The 21,511-nt window shown below is 47.3% G+C and overlaps 2 protein-coding genes and 1 long non-coding RNA gene across 3 annotated transcripts; 2 read left to right on the plus strand and 1 right to left on the minus strand.

Annotated features, from left to right (window-relative positions):
• The first annotated feature begins 7,148 nt into the window (after window positions 1-7,148).
• amer2 (APC membrane recruitment protein 2) lies at window positions 7,149-12,376 on the plus strand. Its single transcript, XM_060045075.1, has one exon. The coding sequence runs from the start codon at window positions 7,514-7,516 to the stop codon at window positions 9,830-9,832; it is 2,319 nt and encodes a 772-aa protein (XP_059901058.1). The 5' UTR covers window positions 7,149-7,513; the 3' UTR covers window positions 9,833-12,376.
• Window positions 12,377-15,985: 3,609 nt separating this feature from the next.
• LOC132452445 (beta-1,4-galactosyltransferase 2-like) lies at window positions 15,986-19,887 on the minus strand. Its single transcript, XM_060045082.1, has 2 exons — window positions 19,073-19,887; window positions 15,986-17,888 (listed from the first exon to the last, which is right to left on the minus strand). The coding sequence occupies exons 1-2, from the start codon at window positions 19,541-19,543 to the stop codon at window positions 17,223-17,225; spliced, it is 1,137 nt and encodes a 378-aa protein (XP_059901065.1). The 5' UTR covers window positions 19,544-19,887; the 3' UTR covers window positions 15,986-17,222.
• Window positions 19,138-20,318, plus strand: LOC132452446 (uncharacterized). The gene is made up of 2 exons (XR_009524325.1): window positions 19,138-19,278; window positions 19,902-20,318. It is a non-coding gene; the product is annotated as an uncharacterized LOC132452446 (long non-coding RNA).
• Window positions 20,319-21,511: the final 1,193 nt, after the last annotated feature.

Consider the following 21,511-nt stretch of genomic DNA (forward strand, 5'->3'; position numbering starts at 1 on the left):
GTTATGGCATGGACGTTCTTACCCGGGTCTTGAGTGACCATTTACACAATCTAAAACATGACTCAAATGAACTGTTTTATAAGCAGCATAAATCCCGAAAAATAAAAATGATTACTTCTGAAAATGGCTCCCTTGTTGAGAAAGCCAGTACTTTACAAATGCCAAATTGCCTTTCTCCTTGGGGTAGGGATCAGGTGGTGGATAGGATGATTCTCTTCAAAAAGGTTCAGAGTTTGAACCCTCTTGAACAAAGTCTAAAAGTCTACCTGTAGGCATTCTTGAGCCTAACACTGACTGTCTCTTAGTTCTCCTTTCCTTTGTTCTCTGCAAGTCTCTTTGGATAAAACCGTTTGACTAACTAGTATTTGTAGATTGGAAAGTGCCATGTCTCAATCAAGATTTGATGTCACAAATTGTATTCCTTGGACACTTCAACCTCCAACAAAACTAAGACCCGACTCTCCCAAAACAACAAATCCGTTGAGCAGAATTATGTAATGTGGGGCAGACAGCCAGTAAAAGGATGACTTCATGGTAAACACCTTAGGGAGGAATAGATATCCAAGGACACTTCACAAAGAGATTAGTTAGAGAAAATACATTTTTACCACCTCTCATAATATGGTGGCTATACTATCATTGTGGCAGTAGACCCTGGCCAGGGGCGTAGCCACATGGGGGCCAGGGGGGGCCACAGCCCCCTTGGTCAGAGGTTGGCCCCCCGCTGCCAAATATATGGACTATTAGTTTGATCTAAATGTGACTCATTATTCTCATTCAAAGTGCTATATTTTGTCATTATGAATAAATATTGCACTTAAAATACCCCCGCCGTCGACAATCAAGCGCACCAACCTCCCCCCCTGTCGACAATCAAGTGCCACCCCAAATACGACCCACCACAGGTAGCTATTTATTTGGCTTACGCTTGCACCTGCTGATGGCTCAGCTCTCTGTGTGTGTTAACGGCTGGCTTATCTTGTGTGCCTTGATTAGTCAATGCGCCACAGGTGTGCAGCCTCACCCAGAGTAATCAGTCTGACCCAGGACAGGTGAGGTTGCTTAAACCAGCCACAAACCACACACACATACTATATTATGTAAACTCCCTCCCTGGATTCTGATCCTCATCATTCTTAAACAACCTTGAGCTGTATGACTGTGTGTAACGATATGTACACATCATACTCCTGCATAAATTCAACGCCTTCATATCATATCAATATCTTCATGATACGTATATCATGGAAGAGTCGAATCGGCTCCTGAGCTAACCTTCACATCATAAGTTATCGTAGGTAGCAACGTTATCACATTATCATATTCCCATGACAAAATAAATATATTTGAAATAAAATTGAATTCAAAACTAAGGTACTTGGTTATACTGATTTTTTCAGGGTTAAACAAAAATCAATTCCCTGCATTACGTCTGGATCTTTCCATTCCTCATTCAGTATTTATTAGTTGCAATTTGTGTGTCAGTAACTGATTTATTGTATGGATCGAGAGCCGCACTATAGAACCGGAACCGGTCTGTCAGTTGGACGTCAGCAGACAGGGGTTGACGAGGATTTGATATTCAATCGATTGGAATCATACAATTGCCCCCTTCTTAATCGGATTGTTATCGATACAAACTATATTAAAATATAGATGAGAGATGCAGGCCTGTGTTACCTTGTCAACGAATATACATCAATGTTGAAAGGAGAGCCCATACATGTGTGGCAACGGGAAGCAAATTCCAATACATTTTCATCCGGCTCATATCTTGTGTAAACTGTAAGAATTTAAAGAAGTTCAGTCCGCGCCAGGCAGGCATCTAGTCTATTTCTGAGGACTCCTCCCATGGTTACATAACGTAAACAGCATTGAGGAGAGACCCTCACACCTACAACTGTACTTCTCTGTGTATTTACCTGGTTCTGCTTTTGTGCTGCAATCATTTTTTCTATTATGCAATCATGCTGTAGTCCAGGTGAGTGGCTTAGAAGTCACACTGACGTAAATTGGCAGTATGCTTGCAAATATACTCATTGTACTTGTGGCCCTTGGTGGAAGGTCCTGTCTTTATTAAACTGTTCAGCCGTGTCCTTTAAATCTCTGAATCTCTGATAATTCCCATACTAAAAAGCCTTTGTACTAATTTGAGGTTTAATGGGTTTATGGTACGGTGCATGCTTTAATATGTTAATGCTATAAGCTGGAAAATATAGGGGACTACTGAAAAATGTTGGGAATGTTGTGTCTGGGTTTCCTTTTTGGCCTAATAACCATGGCATGGCGTTGACAGGGCTCATCGGCACACATGACACAAATACTCTTCTTGAGGCTCACCCAAAGCGAGGCCGAGTACAGCTAGACCTCCCATCGCTTTTTCCCGATGAGGTAATTTCTGTAGCCTGGCCTGCTTCTACATGTTATCACATATGAAATATTCAGAGGCCTTCAACAGGGGAATAGGGCTGTTCAACAGACTGAATCATTTACAAGACTACAGCTGTTATGTAAAAGTACTCCACCCAGGCACAAAGGAAAGGATACGCAGTTAACACACAGGAAAAGACACATGGATGAGAACCAAGGACCACGATGTCACTTGGAATGCGGTGAGATCGAAGGCCGTGGTTGAACGTATGTGCGTGTTTATGTGTGCACACCACTGTCCACTTACCCAGCCCACACTCTTACTGTGTAAATTAAGAAGGATATCGTCTCACAGAATCATAATAATCTCTGTGCCTTTGGGATGATTATTTTACCCGATTTCTTGTCAGTGTACTTGTTAATGTATAACTTTGTACTGCATAACCTTGTGTTTGTGTATATGGTCATATTTGTTCATGGCACAGTATTCCATTCAGTTTTCTATTCTTCTCAGAGGCGTGGTCAGCCTTAAAGGGTACGGCAGGTCAGTCTTAAGGGCTTAGAGATACATGAATCGGAATGTCGTACGAAACTCCCAGTGTTTGTACGGGTTCTGTTTGCCATCCGGAGTGGCGCCCGCGGAGAAGTGTTTACAGGTGCTCATAGGGGGGTGGTTGATGTAAAACCCACCATAAAGTCTGTGCTCAGCAAGAGCCACTAAATATCCTTGTTGACTGCCGTTGGAACAATGGAGCATGGAGGGTAATCCTGTGGAGATTATTATTGTAAACACACACGCACACACATGCACGCACACATGCACACACACACACACACACACACACACACTCATATATACATGCACACATGCACGCACAGACACATACATGCATGCATATACACACACACACACACACACACACACACACACACACACACACACACACACACACACACACATTCCCTCACCAGCTTTATGGTTCCTGGTCATCACTTAATCTAACTCCAGGGGGGCTGGTGGTGTGAGATTAAATCAAGCTGTGTGTGTGTGTATGTGTGTGTGTGATTGTGTATATGAGAATTTTCATCTGATCCACAAGTCTCCAACCCTAGTCTGCTCCTGTGTTTCTCCATATGCCAATCATGCTCTTGTTTCCTGTTTTCAAAATGCATGAAATCAAAAATGCATGGGCTTGTTCTTTTTCCCACACACCGTACAGCTTAATCTTTTCTATTTTTCGACCTAATTTCTACTTGGATTGTATCGTGTCACATTCCCTCCGTAACATAAGTGTGCCATTAACTCTGCAAGGCTTGAGCTGTTAATACAATAACCCCTGTCACACCTACACTTCAATAGATTCCAATCTATCCATTCATCGATCTCACTCGTCCCTATACACACACACACGCACAAACACACACACACACACACGCGCACACGCGCACACAAACAGATACTGATCTGCATACACATACATAGAGAGCCTGAGAAGTGAGAAGAGAGGGTAGCTCTAAGCATGTCTCTAACAGCAGTGTCCTCTAACTGTCCCATTAAGTGCACAGCTTCACCCAGGGGACCGAAATGAAAACCACCACCAGACAGAAGGAAAGAGAAGGCGAGAGAGTCGGTGTGAATGTGTGTGTGACGTGTGTGTGTGTGTGTGGGGGGGGGGGGGGGGGGTCTTGAGCAAATAGACTCAAGTACTGTCCTCATTGTACTATATGTACTATTGTACTCTTGTACTATTGTGAGCTACTTTGGTGATTCTCTATTGTGGGACAATGTGATACTTTAACTGCACTACCAAAGCAGAGCAGCTATTCCATTTTTTGATTCACAACATTCATCTGCCCCTTTAAAGTATTGAGTTTTAAGTATTTATGTTTTACTGACAGTATTATTCATGCAAGCCGTTCAGCCTGCAAAGATAAAGCAAGTTTTCTGTTGGACTAGGCTGCCGATAAAAGTCAACATGAACTCGATCAACACCCAGCTTAACCAACAGGTTTATGATTAAGGACTTTGATGACGAAGACACTATACGAACAGGATGATGATGAATCATGAGTGTTATTCATACAGTGTGAGCAGCCTCTTTCAACCTGAGTATAATGTTGATGGAGTACTTTTAATTTAACTACATGTGGAACAGAGATAGGTTTCTAACTGTAGAACAAAAATAAATATATAGGGTCGTTTACGATGCGTGTTGCACGTCGCCCTGGAATATTTATTTTGCGTGTAGCGTGGCTCAAATCAATGAGCAAACCATTCAAAAGTCAGCAAAAGTCTCCAACCAGATCCACTATCTCTAAATGTACGTCACACATCCGTATCCATCCGTCCGCCTCAATATGCATACCATCTGCCCTCCCTCCTTCACTCCTCCAGCAACCTGACCCACTTGGACCCCCCTCTCGTCACATATAGGGAGATGAGTTGTCAGATCTTGGCTGGCCAACGTCCACAATACCAACCGCTCTATGGATGAGCAGATTGTAATCGAACCGGCATGGATGCTATGCTATAGCCAAGCCACATGGTCTATCGACTCATTTAGGTTTTATCGGATGACTGATTGGAAGGGAAGAGGGGTTGGGGTTGGGGGGGGGGGGGGGTGGTTCCAGACTAACCGAGTAGGGGACCTGCTTTCAAGTTAGACACGAGTTGACGCTTCACTCTTGGGGGAAGACCTTTGAAAATCATGTGTGTGTGTGTGGGTGTGTGTGTTAGGTTGCCAAACACACAGTTAAAAGTTCCAGGCTGTCTGGACTGTCTTTGTGCGTGTTTGTGTGCCTGTGTGTGATTCTTATTGTTTGTGTGTGTTGTTTGTGTGTGTCTGTGTGTGTGTGTGTGTAAATGTGTATGTGTGTGTGTCTGTATGTGTGTTTTTTTTCCATATGTGTGTGTCTGTGATGGTGTGTGTGTGTGTGTGTGTGGGGGTGAGGGGGGGGGGGGGGGGTGGATGAATGCAGACATTGTTCGATGGCAATGGAGTGGAAGACAAGTACCCACTGCGAGGAGGAAGGAGGAAGAAGAGGGGGGGAGAGAGACAGAGAGAGTGAGGAGACGAGGGGGGGGTGCGGGGGTGGAGCAGAGAGACGACGAGGGGGTTGGTAAGTGGGTCGGGGTACCAGGGAGATTTATGTTGTTGGGGGGGGGGGGGGGCTGCTGGGATGGTACAATAGAGAAAATAGATTTAGAAAAGAGCAATGAATAGAATATGATTTCAGGAGAACTCGGTTGAGTCCAAAGTTGAAAAGTAGGACGAGTATCTTGGGAAGCACAGGGAAAGAGGAAAAAAGAGGAATGAAGTGAGCGAGCCATTAGCATTCACCATTGGGGAAGAACATGAACAAAAGGAGCAGAATCCTTATCCTTGATTTTCTTACTAAAGCAGTTTGGCTTGAACCATTTGCGTATTTAGGCTGAATTCCTTTGGACGCAACATGACATAAGAAAACAGAAAAGGCTTATATACTGTATGTATTTCATGCAGTGGACGTCCTTCAAGTTTCTCACATGCCCCGAAGGGAAACCACTGGTTGCTAGGCTGCAAACTAACAGTGTAACTAATGTTTCGCTAAAGGCTTTGGCGTTTAAACGCTTATTATTATTCAGAAAACATGGAAACTTAAAAAACACCCGGAGAGCACCGACACTTGAAGGAGAAGCTGTGACCTGCTTCTTCTTCTTTTTCCCTGCCTCCTCCCTCCTTCTCTCACCCATCTCGTCTCATTTCCATTTCCCCTTGGGATGATAGGATGACAGTTAGACGTGTTGTCATGGTTCTGTGACACCTGGTCTGCTGTCGGGGGCCATATGGGGGGAGGGGGGAGCGCCATATGGGCTGTGCATCTGGCCCAAATCTAGCGGAGGAACTTGTAGAGGGACACACACACACACACACACACACACACACACACACACACACACACACACACACACACACACACACACACACACACACACACACACACACACACAGCACACGTGTACTACCAGTCGCTCTTGAACCTGTATTGCAAAGTGAGTGTATCCTTGGAGTCGCGACAACACTTTATGTAGCAGTATAAAAGCAATACTAAGTGGGCCGACACAGACACACTGAAGAAGCTTCAGTGTGGAACGTGTCAGACTTCTAGGGAGGCCCAGCATGACTCCAGTCAACGCACGCATAATCTACCAAAATGAGGTAATCCGAACATATGGGCATGTGCCTATATGCTCTATTCCACTCACAGTACACACACACACACACACACACACACACACACACACACACACACACACACACACACACACACACACACACACACACACACACACACACACACACACACACACACACTCTGCAGGTTAAGAGGAGGGAATGCAAGTTTCACAAGCAATAAGCGATAAATAATTTGAGCAGTCTTTCGGTGAATCGATACATGTGAAGGATGCGAGGAGATGAAGGAGTAGACGGAGGCATAGAGGAGGTGATGGATAGAAAGGGGGAGGAGAGGAAAAGGGGGGCTTGGCACTCTGCCAGCTCTGACGAAAGCTGCTTAGCCCACCGAGTTGCCATGGCTACAGCGAGCAGCAGCACCCAGCGTGTGTGTGTAAATGTGTCCCTGAGTGTTTGGGCGAGAGAGAGAGAGAGAGAGAGAGAGAGAGAGAGAGAGAGAGAGAGAGAGAGAGAGAGAGAGAGAGAGAGAGAGAGAGAGAGAGAGAGAGAGAGAGAGAGAGAGAGAGAGAGAGAGAGAGAGAGCGCAACAGCCAGTGAGGGAGGGGGGAAGGCATGGGAGGAGGGATTGAGGGGAGGAATAGAGGGAGGCAGGGAGAGAGAAAAGCAGCAGGCAGGCGTTAGAGCAAGCCAGAGTGGGAGTGAAAGAGCAGCAGACTGCAGGGCTGAAAGAGAGCGAGAGAGAGAGAGAGAGAGCGAGAGCTGGAGAGAGAGGGATAAGGAACGAGACAGAGGCAGCAAATGAGAGAAAGAGAGGGGAGCACGCGCGCCCGCAAGAGAGAGAGAGAGAGAGTGTGTGTGTGCGCACTGCACAGATCGAAACCAGAAAGGAGAGGGAGCAGGAGTGTGTGTGTGTGCGTGCGTGCGTGAGCGAGTGTGTGGGAGCGATCAAGCGGTCGGAGTGCTCGGTAATGGAGGTGCAGTCGGAGTGCGGGGAGCCCCCCGCTGACCCCCAGCCCACGGGGAAGATCAACAAAGCCGCCTTCAAGCTCTTCGGCAAGCGACGCACCGGCTCGGGGATGGCCGGCTTCTTCTCCTTCAGGAACAAAGGAGCCGTGAGCAACGGGAATCCTTCCTCCTCCGAGAACGGCCACGGATCAACGGCGGCGGCGGCGGCGGCGGCGGCGGAACCAGCGGTCCCTGTGGAGCTGGTGCGGAGCAAGACCCACGACGGGCTCCCCGCGGGGCCCGACGGCCCGGGCAGCGGAGAGGCACTGGGGGGAGGAGGTGGAGGACGAGGAGGCGGCGGCGGCGGAGGCGTCGGGGGCAGCCTGGAGGCCGTGCCCGTACGGTCGCTCAGCAAGTCCTTCAGCTTCTTCTCCTTCCTCCGCCGCGGCAGCCTGAGAACCGCCGAGAGCGGGGGGGCGGGGCTGGCCCGGCGGGGGCGGGGCCTGAAGGGCTTGTTCAGCAGCATGCGCTGGAGACGCGGCCGGGATAGGACGAGCGAGGCGGACGGGGGCGGCGGCGGCGGCGGGGAGGGGGCGGCGCCGGCGGACGAGGCCCGGGAGGTGGAGGTCGCCCAGGTGGAGCAGGGGGCGGACATCACGCTGACCCTGGAGCCCCTGCCTCACCGGCCCCTGGAGGACGCCTCGGACCCCGAGCCGTGTGCCCACCACCAGACCCACGACTCCTCCCCCGGCAGCGTCTCGCCGCAGTTCGCCGCCTCGGCGGACGACGCCGGCGCCGACTCCTCCAGCCCCGCCTTCCCCTACACGCCCACCGACTCGCCGCTGCACGAGCCCCGAGGCCCCGAGGCCCGTGCCGGCTCCGGGGGCGCCGCGTCGCTCGCCACGCCGCAGCCGGAGCGCCGCGGCGGTGCCGCCGCGGCCGACCCGCCGTCGGAGCCGTCGGTGGACCGCCTCTGCTCGCTGCTCTTCACCGACGTCACCTCGCTCAAGAGCTTCGACTCGCTCACCGGCTGCGGCGACATCATCGCCGACACCGAGGAGGAGGTGCTGAGCGGGGCCAACGGCGGCAGCGGCACCAGCAGCAGCAGCAGCGGCGGCGGTGGCGGCGGCAACGGCAACGGGAACGGCGCCAGCGCGGAGGAAGGAGCCACGGGCAGGAGAACGGCGCCCACCTCTCAGGGATCTCCGGCCAGGCGCCCGCTGCCCTCCTCCCAGTTGACCCGCTCCGCCTTCTCCTCCATCGCCAGCTCGCCGCCGCCCTCGCTGCCGTCCCGGGCGCAGGTCTCCCCCCCGCAGCCGGAGCACGTGACGGGCAGCGGCGTGGTCGCCTACATGGGAGGAGGGGAGGAGATGGCCAGCCCGGAAGGGGTGGACGACGCCGACATGCAGGGGCTGTGGCACATGCTGCCCTCCACCGGGGACAACTCCCCGGCTCTTCTCAGACCCCACCAGGGAGCCACCACCGCCCTGTCCGTCAGGGACCGCAAGACCCCCCAGGTGAAGACCCTGGGCCTCAGCAAGATCCCCGTGGTCGGAGCGGCAGGGAGCCGCGGCACGGCGAAGCCCCCCCCCCCAGCGGCCCACCATCACACGTACGCCGCCCGCCAGCCCACCTCGCCCGGCGAGAAGGAGCTGCTCAGCGACGAGGGGTACTGGGACACGCCCACCGCCACGCCCACCGCCACGCCGGTCGACGAGGGGATCCAGCGCAGCGAGAGGATCATCCTGTCGCGGGACAGCTGCTCAGGGGACAACCTCTACGACCTCTACAACGACCCGGAGGAGGAGGACAAGGAGGACGACCTGTCCAGCACGCCGTCCCCCTCGACCGAATACAAACTCAGCCCCTCTTCGCAGACCACCCCGCCGTCGTCCTCCTCGTCGCCCCCGTCCTTCCGCTCGCTGAAGGGGAGCACCAGCCTGCCCCGGGACTCCAAGATCCCCCTGAGCGTCCGGCAGTCCCCGCCGCCGCCGCACTCCGTCAGCCAATCGTCCCTCCCCTCCGTCCTGGAAGCCAGCGCCGCGCAACCAAAGACCCAGGCTCCTCCCCCCGCACGCACGAGAATCCCCGTCTCCAAAGTGCCAGTACGGCGCTCCGGACAGAACAAACCGGGAAACGCTTCAGGGGTACCGCCCACAGGAAGTAGTTTGCCTCAGCGGGGAGCCGTTGTCCCGCCCCCCCCCCGCCCCCCCCTCTGGACCTACATTTATATATCTCTAGACTGCTGTTACGACCGAGACAAGTGTTTTTCCCCAGACGAGGAAAATGTTGAACTCCGGAGTCAACGGCCAATAAATTCCTCAAACATCCTCAAAAAATAAGCTGTTCCCAAATGTTTTGGGTCACGGCCGTCTCCAGGAGCCTCTCAAGTTCTTTTTTTCTACTTCACTTGTGAAAGTCACAGGTACATGCCAAAAACTGGTCTATGAGCATTTGTTTGAAAACCCTGGGAGCTTGAGAGGTTAACTCTTGACAATCCGCTGACTTGGAAGTACTGAATGGAAGAGCTGTTTTGATTTGCTATCTCCATTTCCAGGCAATTCTTTTTTTTCACATTTTACTGCACCTTTTTTTACGACTTTTGCGTGACACGACTAGATTTGTGGACGATAGGGCCTGATCAAATTGAAGCCGTTTATTTGTCATTTGAACTGTAACAAACGACCTGCTAACCCTCTGATATTATAGATCCAACTTCTGATCCTCTTTTCATAAAACAGTCCCAACAGATTTAGTGGGACTGACCCGTTTTTTGAAAGGCAATATATAGTTCTTTTTTGAAGTAGGTCTATCACAGAGAACGCATACTGGCATATTAGCATACACATTAAGAACTGGGAGATTCAAATCTTCGACTATCTCCCACTTCCCAGCAGGGCGACTATCCTTGTATGGAAGCATCCCCTGCCTTACATCTGCTGTGATATCCTTCCTCAGTGGGAGAGAAGGCATTTCCCTGAACTGACAGATCCATCCTTTTGTTTTTGTTTTCGTTCAGTGTGGTTATCCTGGATGGGGATCAGCTGCCTGGCGGAGTGAGAGCTCGGTTTAAATCACATTGTATTGTGGGAATAAATCTGTTGGAATGTCATTATTGCTTGGATGGACCACCAAGGAATTCTTGCCAATGGAAATCATTGCAATAATCAAAAACTGCACAGCTGCAATGGTGCTCTGAATTGCACATACACATTAATGCACCCCCCCCCCCCCCTTCTCAAACATTCTCTAACTCTCTGCCTCTCTAACTAGCGAAACCCCCAAGGCAACAACAGTCAGGGAAACTCCTTTAATCCTGAAGGATGCTACATTTATACACAACAACAACACATTATTATTCAATTTTTGGACTCTTTTGAACTCTCTTTTTGTAGCAAACCCTGAGGGACTTTCGTCTCTGGGGGGAAGAATTACACTTAGAACATGCTTTTGCCCTATTTAAAAATGTCTTCTGGCACTGGTTTTAAACTTTGTTTTTCTAGCTTCTGGCTTCTTTACTAACACTGCATGGACGTCAACTGTGAATGCACCAGCTTCCCAATGGGCTATTTTCCCCAGATAGGAGGGAATCTGTACCCCTTCCTTTCAATTGAAAGTTCAGTTGATCATAGGCGTTGGCCAAACATTCAGACTAAATCAGTGTTGTAAATTGATTGTGGTAAACTACCGATTTATTTGGTTTAACTTGGTTCTTTTATATGAATTCTTTCCAATCTGCCTCAAAAACTATGCCGAAAAACACACACAGAGATTAAATCGCACTTCCCTCCTCCCTGCATCCGCATCGTCAGTATTCCACCCTCATTTGAAAGAACAAGATTCTTCCACTTTTGATTTGAAAAAACACCAGAGATGTGTGTGAGATTTGAATGTAGGTTGACATTACTGTAGACAACAGCGTTGTTTTTTCTTGAGAGCCTCTTTTTGTGGGCGGGAGTGGCAGTTGGTTTTATTTATCTATTTTGGAATAAGACAAACTGCTGTGTACAGCCTTACTAAGCACTGACTGTTTCAAACTGTTGGGTGCTCTGCCTGAAAAAGGCCTTTGTAAGCCATTCAGTGATGTAACCAGAGGATACAAAGTCGTTTCCATCTCTTTTCATCTCCATTGCAATTTCTTCCTTCTTCAAGACATCTGATCAATGGAAATAATCTACTGTGCAGGTCTTTCTGACAATATGCTCGAGTTCTACCAGTCATATGATAGGACTGGAATTATCTTTGTACACTTCTGGAGAATCAGATAATGTGAGGGTCTTAATGTGTTAAGGCAAGACGGAATCTGATCTCAATCTTGAAGTTGTGCTTTTTTTTTAGATGATGGTTATGGTACAACTGTGGACACCTTTCACTGTATAATCAGTTTTTTATGTATTTTTTTTTAACTTTTCAAGTTTGGTGACACTTTACAAAAAGGGTGCATTCATTTAACCATTAAGTTAACCATTAATTTACATTAGTTAAGCAGTATTCAGCATGATAATATAGGGTAAGGGTTAGGGTTAGCATTAACCCTAACCCTATCAAATAATATATAAATTAATACCTTTGTTAACATGAACAACATAAGAAAACATGAACACCATTACTAAATGTTTACTTGACACATAATCTAATTGTTAGTTAATGATTATTACTGCATTAACTAATTTCAATTGATGGTTAATCACCCTTATTGTAAAGTGGAACGTAAGTATTTATGAATCTGGGCCACTGGAATGATGCACATTTTCTTCTTCTAAATGTGTGTGTGTGTGTGTGTGTGTGTGTGTGTGTGTGTGATTTTGTTTCGTTTGCTGTTGAGAGTGGAAATCATTCCGTTCTCAGATATTTAATTAATAAACTCCTTTGTTTGTGCTGACAAACCAGCCCACCCCAGACTCTTTATGAGCACACATTCCACCTGAGAGAGAGAGAGAGAGAGAGAGAGAGAGAGAGAGAGAGAGAGAGAGAGAGAGAGAGAGAGAGAGAGAGAGAGAGAGAGAGAGAGAGAGAGAGAGAGAGAGAGAGAGAGAGAGAGATATAAGGTGGACTGATGCTATTTGTTGACATGCTGTAGCGTGGTGGCTCCCTATTGTGGCTCCGTTTCCCCCTGGAGACTTTGGCTATGGTCTGCTGGTCCTCTGAAACAGATCAGGTCATAACACAGCCTATTGATAGTCTGGCATCGACGGAGACGGACGCATGATGAATGTGTTGCTGCCTGCGGTGCACTCTGGTCCGCACCGGAGTGGAGGCGTGAGTGTTTACAGCCGGCCCGGCAACAATGAAAGGTTGCGCACAGCGCTGCGTGACTCTCAGCTGTGTGTATCAATAAAGAAGCTGTGTACGCTTGTGTGTGTGTGTGTGTGTGTGTGTGTGTGTGTGTGTGTGTGTGTGTGTGTGTGTGTGTGTGTGTGTGTGTGTGTGTGTGTGTGTGTGTGTGTGTGTGTGTGTGTGTGTGTGTGTGTGTGTGTGTGTGTGTGTGTGTTTCTGTCCGTTAAGTGTGCGCCTATGAGTTAGCGGAATATGAACAGGGGGGTAGGGCTTTGTCATGCTAAACAGGACTCGCATGTTGACGTGGTGCGCATGTATAACTTGCCCCGGGGAATCGGTGTCCATCTGTCGCGTTGCCAGGAACTGGGTTTGGTGCAGCGCAAAAAAGGAAAAACAAATCATTCTATTAGTATCTCTCTCTCTCTCTCTCTCTCTCTCTGTCCGTCTCTGTCCGTCTCTCTCTCTCTCTCTCTCTCTCTCTCTCTCTCTCTCTCTCTCTCTCTCTCTCTCTCTCTCTCTCTCTCTCTCTCTCTCTCTCTCTCTCTCTCTCTGTCCGTCTCTCTCTCTCTCTGTCCGTCTCTCTCTCTCTCTCTCTCTCTCTCTCTCTCTCTCTCTCTCTCTCTCTCTCTCTCTGTCCGTCTCTCTCTCTCTCTCTGTGTCTCTCGCTTACAGGTTAAAAGCCTTACATAATATGGTGACATCCCTGCGCCCACATGTCATAGGAGGTGACACTGATTGAGGGGGGTTTGGGTGGTGGTGGTGGTGGTGGGGGGGGGGGGGACGAGGCTCTGAATGTGTATTGGGGGGAGGGGGGAGTGCATGTGTGTGTCTGCACACACTGTGGATGCTGTGGCAGTGAACTGGCATATAAGTCTGAATTGATGTGTTGTTGCTATTTGAGTGTGTGTGTGAGTGTGTGTGTCTGTGTAGGGTATTGACACAGACACACAGTGCAACACAACAAAGCCACCATACAAAACAGTGAATAAGGGACGGGGTGGGAAGCAAACGAAAGAGGGACATAGAAATACAGGCAGGGGAGGCTGTGTGAATAAAAAGGATTTATTGTGAATCTGAAGTCGCCTGTCTTGATGCAAACTCCAAATGTTGAACTGAGCTAAGAAGTCATTTTTCTAAGCTAAAGTACTGTGTGTGTGTGTGTGTGTGTGTGTGTGTGTGTGTGTGTGTGTGTGTGTGTGTGTGTGTGTGTGTGTGTGTGTGTGTGTGTGTGTGTGTGTGTGTGTGTGTATGGGAGTTGCGTGAAACGGAGGGCAAACAAATGGGATATTTCTACATCCAAGAGGAAACGATTACTAATCCCATTAGCCAGAGACCCCTAGCTATTGATTCCTGAGGGCACGGGAGCACATGATACGATGACACGACGATGCTCTCTCTCATACAACATGCGACCATCTGACGATGGCGGGTCGCAGCGCTGGTCCGGCACAATCACAGAGAGCATCCAGCCTGATGCAGAGGTTATCCTGGCTCCTGGATGGTTTGAGTGGATGTGCGATCGGCGGAGCCCCCAAGCTCCATATCCAGAGCTGCACCCCGCATTCTGCACGGCAGCTTCGCCGCAATCCCGTTCCCATGGTAACTCCACTAGGTCAACCAATGGAAAGAGGGGGTTGGGCAGGAGGGCGGGGGTAACGTGGGTATGTGTGTGTTTGGGGGGGGTTCCTGTTGCTGACACATGTGCACGCGATGTGATACTGGTGCCGCAAAGACTTAACACACGGACACTCACGGGCACACAAACAGAAGTGCGCACAGACAGACGCACACGTGGGCGTTTGGATACAACACACACGCACTAAAACACACACGTGCTTGCGGACACATAAACAAACACACAAAGAAACACACACACACACACACACACACACACACACACACACACACACACACACACACACACACACACACAGACCTAGCGGTAAAATATTTTTCCAAGTGTAAGTTGCACACCCCAGATACTCTTTCCAAACCTCAGCTCTGATCCTCCATTATTTTAGCACCTCAGTTCACGGTCCCCTTGTTTGAATGGTTTACCCTGTGCAACCCCGAGACCCCCCTTATATGTAGCTCTCCTCTTTCCTCTGTGCTTATTATACCCTCTTACTCTAGTGTATCCTCAGCGCAATGATGGCAGCACCGCTTAGCCCTGAACAGGGCTGTGCGAGTACTTCCGCTTGTCAATAATTCATCGTCAGAAAAGCGACTGTGTTTAAAAGGGGGTGCAACATACTGCGATGGTGAGCTATGGCTTCCATTGAACAGCTCACACTACAGCGGTGTGGGGTTGAAGCTTGTAAACGGGTTGCCTTGGTGATAATAAAGAGGCATCGAAAGAAAATGATCGATATTTCGATATTTCAAAGGCACATACGTGATGCATATAGTTAGGCCTATAGATTTTTTATTTTATTCTTCAACTACAGGCCTATGGGAGAAATTATTTTTTGGTCTTCTTTAAATGGCATTTATCAAGTGAATACTGTGAATACTGAATACTGTGTCATCATTTCTGAGCCAGGGTTAAGGTATGATGCTCACTGATGGCAATAGTTTGTTGGTAGAACCCTCGCTCCTACACTATCCTGTCACCTCTTCAGTGGGCCACAGCCATTAATAAAAGTTGAATTCCAACTTGATTCTTAATGCTAAGAAAAATAATCGATGCTTACCGTGGGAGGGCATTTCGCCACAGGCGAGGCAGCGTGGTAGGATAGGAAGAACTATAGACATTGAACAACACTGCCATCTTGAGGCCAGCTAATAACGGCACCACCTATATAGGACTATCGCTATATATTATTAGCACTAGCCTGCCATTTAGTGATTTGACCATGGATGTTTTGGGTATTTTATATTTTGTCCTAAAATTATATTCGTAAAAGATTGAACAGATGCCTATATCAAACCTACAATTCTTTGTATTTATTACCTTTTTTCTTTTCCAAAAAAGGTGTGGATTTGGCACCTCGAAGAACTTGTTTAAGGTTGCTAAACAGGTACAAAGACTTCCTTGAAGAAACTGGTTTTGGATGCTATAGATACAGCGGATGTGCTGAGTGATAAATAGGCATACAAAGAACCCTTGTAACCGAGTCTACATTGAAAGACAATCACCAGGATAGGTATCCTAGAGATAGTGAGTAAGTTCAAATCGAATGCTGCTTGACTTTGTTCCTTTCAAGAAACACAATGTCTTTAAATAGTTTCTGATTAGTTCAATTTGATTCACAGTAGGTGCTTTGAGATGTTTAACCACAACCTTTACTTCAAACAAAGCAAAGCAAACAAAGAAACATGTAACAAATTGGCACCAATGACACCAGAACAATCATAATTTGGCACAGAGATTCACTGCAAGCAGTCGGCCTACAATCCACTCAAAGAGTATTCTAAAGTGTGAGTGTTAAACACAAGTAGATCATCGCGTTTGGATTTCTGGAAAATAATAAATGTAAATAAAACGGTTTGGCAGTTACAAGGTTATTTCTACTGATAACCTTTCCCACCTCTTTTGTGGGGTCAGAAACCTTTTACAAAATAAAAGTAAATTATTAAAATATTCTTAACATATCACATACACACACATGCAGGCCGATTCTTTATCAAACTGCATGACTTCCCCATGTTTCCTTTTGAGTCCTTGAATCATCCAAACCATTTTTATGAAGCAAACAACTTGTTTGCTCATGCAACATCTGCCAACCCTTAGAGCTTCAGGGGCTAGAGAAACAAAAGCAGTTTGACTATCTAAAGGCTAGAAAAGCAGAAGGTGCTACTGACAGATCTCTTGTTTCAACAGGAAGTACACTGTTATTTATGATAATCAATAACAACACGTGTTTACAGTGCCATCGGCCACTGCACACATTTCAATTTGTAAAGGATTTCAGACACGGAAATACAAATTGGCTTTATACGTGTATAGAAATATATTAATATATATATTTATTCTTTTAAGCACGCATCCATGCCCTGTGCAATGAGCAAACCACCAACCATTTCAAGATAGATTCAAATGTTGACTTTCATGACCAAGAAGTCAGCGATTAAGAAGGCCTTTCATGGAATGTTGTTGTGAGGGGCTGAGGGTTATCTTGACCTGCTTGCCATAAGTTGGCTTATGGCGTATGTGCCAGTTGACATATCCCTTCATGCAAAAACCTTAGTGAAAAAGGGAAAATTCCGCCGCAACAAATTGACAATTGACATTTTTTTCTCTCTTGAGCTGTTACGCCGATCTGTAAAAAAAACACGACGACACAAAATGCCGGCCAACGAGGAAGACCCAGAGATCCCAAAAATAAATAAAGTTCCGGCTTGCAATGGCTGCGTCTCATCCAAACTACAGCAGTTCAGTGTCCATAGTGCGCACACACACACGCGCACGCACGTGCACACACACTCACACACACACCCTACACCCACCCACCCTCAATTCGGCGCATGGATGTCCACGTCGATCATCGTGTACAACTCATCCTTCTCGATCTTGATAAGGGAGTAAATCAGGGAGTTGATCCCGTCGGTGTCCATGGTCCTCGCCGTGTTATGCAGCTGGCCCGGGTTTTGCGGGTTCACCTCGTTGTGGGTGTCCCTTAGGTGCCTCACCATCTTGTACATGCCCACCCTGGAGTCGGGCCGGGACACCGCCATGCCCTTGAGGGTGATGCGCCTGTGCATGTCGTCATCCTCGGCGCCCCAGCCCCAGTAGTTATTGGGGAAGCCGTTGATGCGCATGTACTGCTCCCTGCTGAGGGCCACCACGCCGCCAAAGTAGTTTTTGTAAGGCATCTGGAAGCCAAACTTGTCCATGGCCGCCGCCATGTGCCGGGGCTCGCCGTGGCAACGGTACAGGTTGCGGTCGTCCATGGGCACCAGGTCCACGTCGGAGAAGACGAAGCAGTCGTAGGCGTACTCCTTGAGGGACTCCACGTAGCCCACGTTGAGCAGCTTGGCGCGGTTGAAGGTGCCCTCGCCGTGCTGGTTGATGACGTACACGCCGTAGTCCACCTGCTGCCGCTTGAGGATGGGGTGCAGGTAGTAGAGCCAGTGCTTCAGGTGGTCCTTGCGGTTGCGGTAGGGGATGATGACGGCCACCTGGGAGTGCGAGGAGATAGTGGTGGTGGTGGAAGGTAATGGTCAAAAGGACTTTGAACGAGAATGTGTGAAGAGAAACTGAAGAGAAATAAGGCTTCTCTCTTTGGAGGGCAAATATGCTGTAAAAGGGCCTGTTACATGACATTGAAATGGGAGTTGTTTTGATATAATGTAGAATAATATTCCTTCCAATATGAATGTCATTGTTTTAAAATGTAACTTATATTTCGTTTTATGATTAAAAGTGTGCCACATCATTGTGAACCATAGATGATATTGTACTTTTATAATGATCTGAAAGAGCTCATCATTCAAAAACAGCTACAAAGAAAACCAAGAACCAGCCCATGAGCATGTGCATGTTCGGTTGCTTTACTTAAAAAGTGGATTCTACCATGAACATAATGTGGTCGATGGAATTAGGGGTATGAGAGCTTCCAGACCCCTGGATGTGCAAACGTGAAGCAGGGCCAGGCAGCAGGCAGGTCGTTGCTCCATGTTTGCATATCCTGCCTATTCATTTTAGTTTGGGTGCAACAGCACGCCAACCCAGTCCCGGGCACTATTCTAACATATGGATATTTCCCTACTCATCTAACTAAAAGTCTGAGCGTCAGTTTGACCACACCTAGCAGTGGACATGCCATGACCATGACCATGAGAGACCAGTACACATTGTTAATCACATTGTGCTGATTAGGAACAACGGCCTAACATGGAGGAATCATCATACTTGCCTCACCCATCGAAGGAAAACGCTATTTGTTATTTCTGTCCCTTAACACATCGTTTATGTTACAAACGCATATATTATCCAGAAGTAGCAGGGTGTAAAGTTGTATCAAGATCACCACTTCACTTGGCTTGGTAGCACACAAGAAAGCACGCGTGTAAGCACACCCACATACGTCAACATCATTGACACACAGAATTAAGACCAAAACTATATAGGCCTACTGCGTGATGTCAACATTACTGAGATGTGGCTTCAGGCTACTGTTAATACTTTTAAACTAAATTACATGTTACCCCGTTAACATAACCTGTCTCAACAGCTGGAACAACTTTACCATTAATACAAAAAATATTAATTAAAATATCAATTATATTATTTTTTATACATGCATGAACCAACAGTGTAGAGGTGTAAAAGACACAACCGTAGTGCCATTTCGGGCCTTTACCTTATGCCGAGAGATGCAATCCAGTGGCTTGAATCGACCTCCCTCATGAAGATTTTCACGACTCGCTTTCCGTACGTCGCTCATTGACCGGCTCCACTCGAACTCTATCCTGAGTGGACCCTCCAGCCCGGGAGGTGTAGGGGGACAAGGAGGCAATGGAGAGCTGCCGTTGAACTTCGAGACAATTGACTCTTTCTGTTCTTCAGGTATCATACCTGCCATAAGGCTTAGTTCAGCATATCGGTGGTCATGTGTATAGGAGTGATCGTTATTTAGCCAAACTGCAAGCATAAACGACAAAGCCAACAACACGACGATGAGGAAGATCCTTAAAAGTCTGTTCATCTTTGCGCGAAAATAAATGAGACATCTAAATAAAAATAAAAATAAAGCGAAAGAGGAAAGGAGACAACTATCACGCCAGTCAGCCAACTTGTTATGGGACTTCCTGTCCTCCTGATCACTTGGCATATGCCAGACGCGCACAGCAAAGAGTCACAGGACAGGTTTTCAACTCTCTTAACAATTGGTTGCAGCGGTTTGACATATCTTCAGGCGTGGGGTGTGGGGTGTGGGGTGTGAATGTAAAAGATCGCAAGCGAAATATTAAACTTTTTGATGAATAGTTCACATCATGGCTTTCGCCTCTGGAAACAACAGGTGCGGCTTTTCAAAAGAAACCAATATATAAATTGCCAAATGTCATTGTTAGTGTTCATACTGTGATTCATACTCATACTTTGCGATAACGATACCAATACGTAGTTTCTTTGTCCCAAACCACGATCAGAATCCACATCTCTACTTCCTTGTATATTCTCTCGTATAGCGCCATCTACTGGTTGCGGACGGACCCGCACGTTACTGTGGACGGCTTGAACGATGCTGTGTTCTGTTCGGTCTCCTGCTGGCAAGGCAAGTCCTCACACCCAGAAATCAGCTGTTTTAAAGTCTGCTTATCATCAACCAATACCTCCTATTTCTGATAAATATTTTAATCCTCTAACGCCCTAAAAAAACAGCGGTGGACTTTAAGCACAAGTGGAAATCTGCTTAATTGTTTAAAGGCTTGAGATGATAACACATAACATAGATACATTATTCTACTATTCAAATAAATGGAACACACACACACACACACACACACACACACACACACACACACACACACACACACACACACACACACACACACACACACACACACACACACACACACACACACACACACACACGCACGCACGCACACATTTGATTAATTTATTTGGAATGACCAATACTACAACACCATAGCATCCAATATTAATAAAGGGCCTATTATGTCCAAAACAACACAAACACTTTGCAGGTAACCACAACCAAGTGAATCAGTAGAGATACATGTATAGTTCAAGTTGTATCATGGGTAGAGATAACAGCGCCTTCTCCATACATGCAGACTGCCGATGATTGCTGACACAGAGCAGTACTTGGCTATTTGCTTAGAGATCTTCTTATTGAGTCCAGCAATTTGCATTCCTCTAACACAGTGTCTATGAACATGTCCAAGGCTACAATAAATTAGTCCAACTAGATTTGTGCTATACCACCTACCGTTAAAGCATATATTAATGGCTGGTAGGCCTACTTTAAAAAATGTTCAGAGAAACACAGGTCCATATACAGGTCAAAGCAACAACCCACTTCCAGAAACACAATGGTTTTTAAAAGATCATCAACAACAACAATGTCAGGAGTATTTGGAGAGTCTCTAAGAACACCTTCCAGGGAGTTATCATTGAAATGTCTAAACCAGTTAATTTATATTTTTTCGTTTATGTATTGTGCTTAGTCCATGTACTTTGCGTAGTTCATTCGCTGTAATGTCAACAATGCGATCGTGACGGGCAATGTATAGTCCTTTAAATGCGGGGCATCCGTTCAATATGTGCGCCGTTGATTCCAATTGTATATTGTTATGCAATAGGCAGAATGGCTCATGACGGTTTGGAAACCATAGTGAAAGGTTAGATTGAGTCGGGAGTGGTTGCAGTTTTGCTTTGATTACAAAATTTAGAATGCCTGCATTAACAGCTGGATTATGGAGCGACGAATGTGAAACTGCTGGGTGTATCCAATTTAGCTGTATGTTATTGTCATTACACAAATCATTCAGATCAGGCCAATCTGAGCCGACTCCAAAACCTTTGGCCCTGGTGTCCATCTTCCCGCTGGGTTTCTTTATGAAGCCCAGGAAACTTGGTTCTCCACGAGGGGCAAGGGGGATCTTGCGTTTGCGTAGGTCCAGCAACAATGAGCCCCGGGCCATTGCTCGAACAGTAAGGTTGTCGTTGTTCAGCATGCGCAATAGATGACTTCGATGTTGGGGACCCCAAGCCCCCCTCTGATTTTTTCATGAAAATAATACTCCTTGTCGTGGTTGTGTTAAGATGAATCCAT

Source organism: Gadus macrocephalus, chromosome 23, assembly GCF_031168955.1.
Source record: "Gadus macrocephalus chromosome 23, ASM3116895v1".
Classification (NCBI taxonomy): domain Eukaryota; kingdom Metazoa; phylum Chordata; class Actinopteri; order Gadiformes; family Gadidae; genus Gadus; species Gadus macrocephalus.

Excerpts from the sequence above, each read along its gene's own strand:
- amer2 (XM_060045075.1), top strand. The coding sequence starts at position 7,514 with ATGGAGGTGCAGTCGGAGTGCGGGGAGCCCCCCGCTGACCCCCAGCCC.
- LOC132452445 (XM_060045082.1), bottom strand. The coding sequence starts at position 19,543 with ATGCCAAGTGATCAGGAGGACAGGAAGTCCCATAACAAGTTGGCTGAC. Across the intron at positions 17,889-19,072 it reads ATTGCATCTCTCGGCATAAG|GTGGCCGTCATCATCCCCTA; the intron begins GTAAAGGCCCGA and ends TCGCACTCCCAG.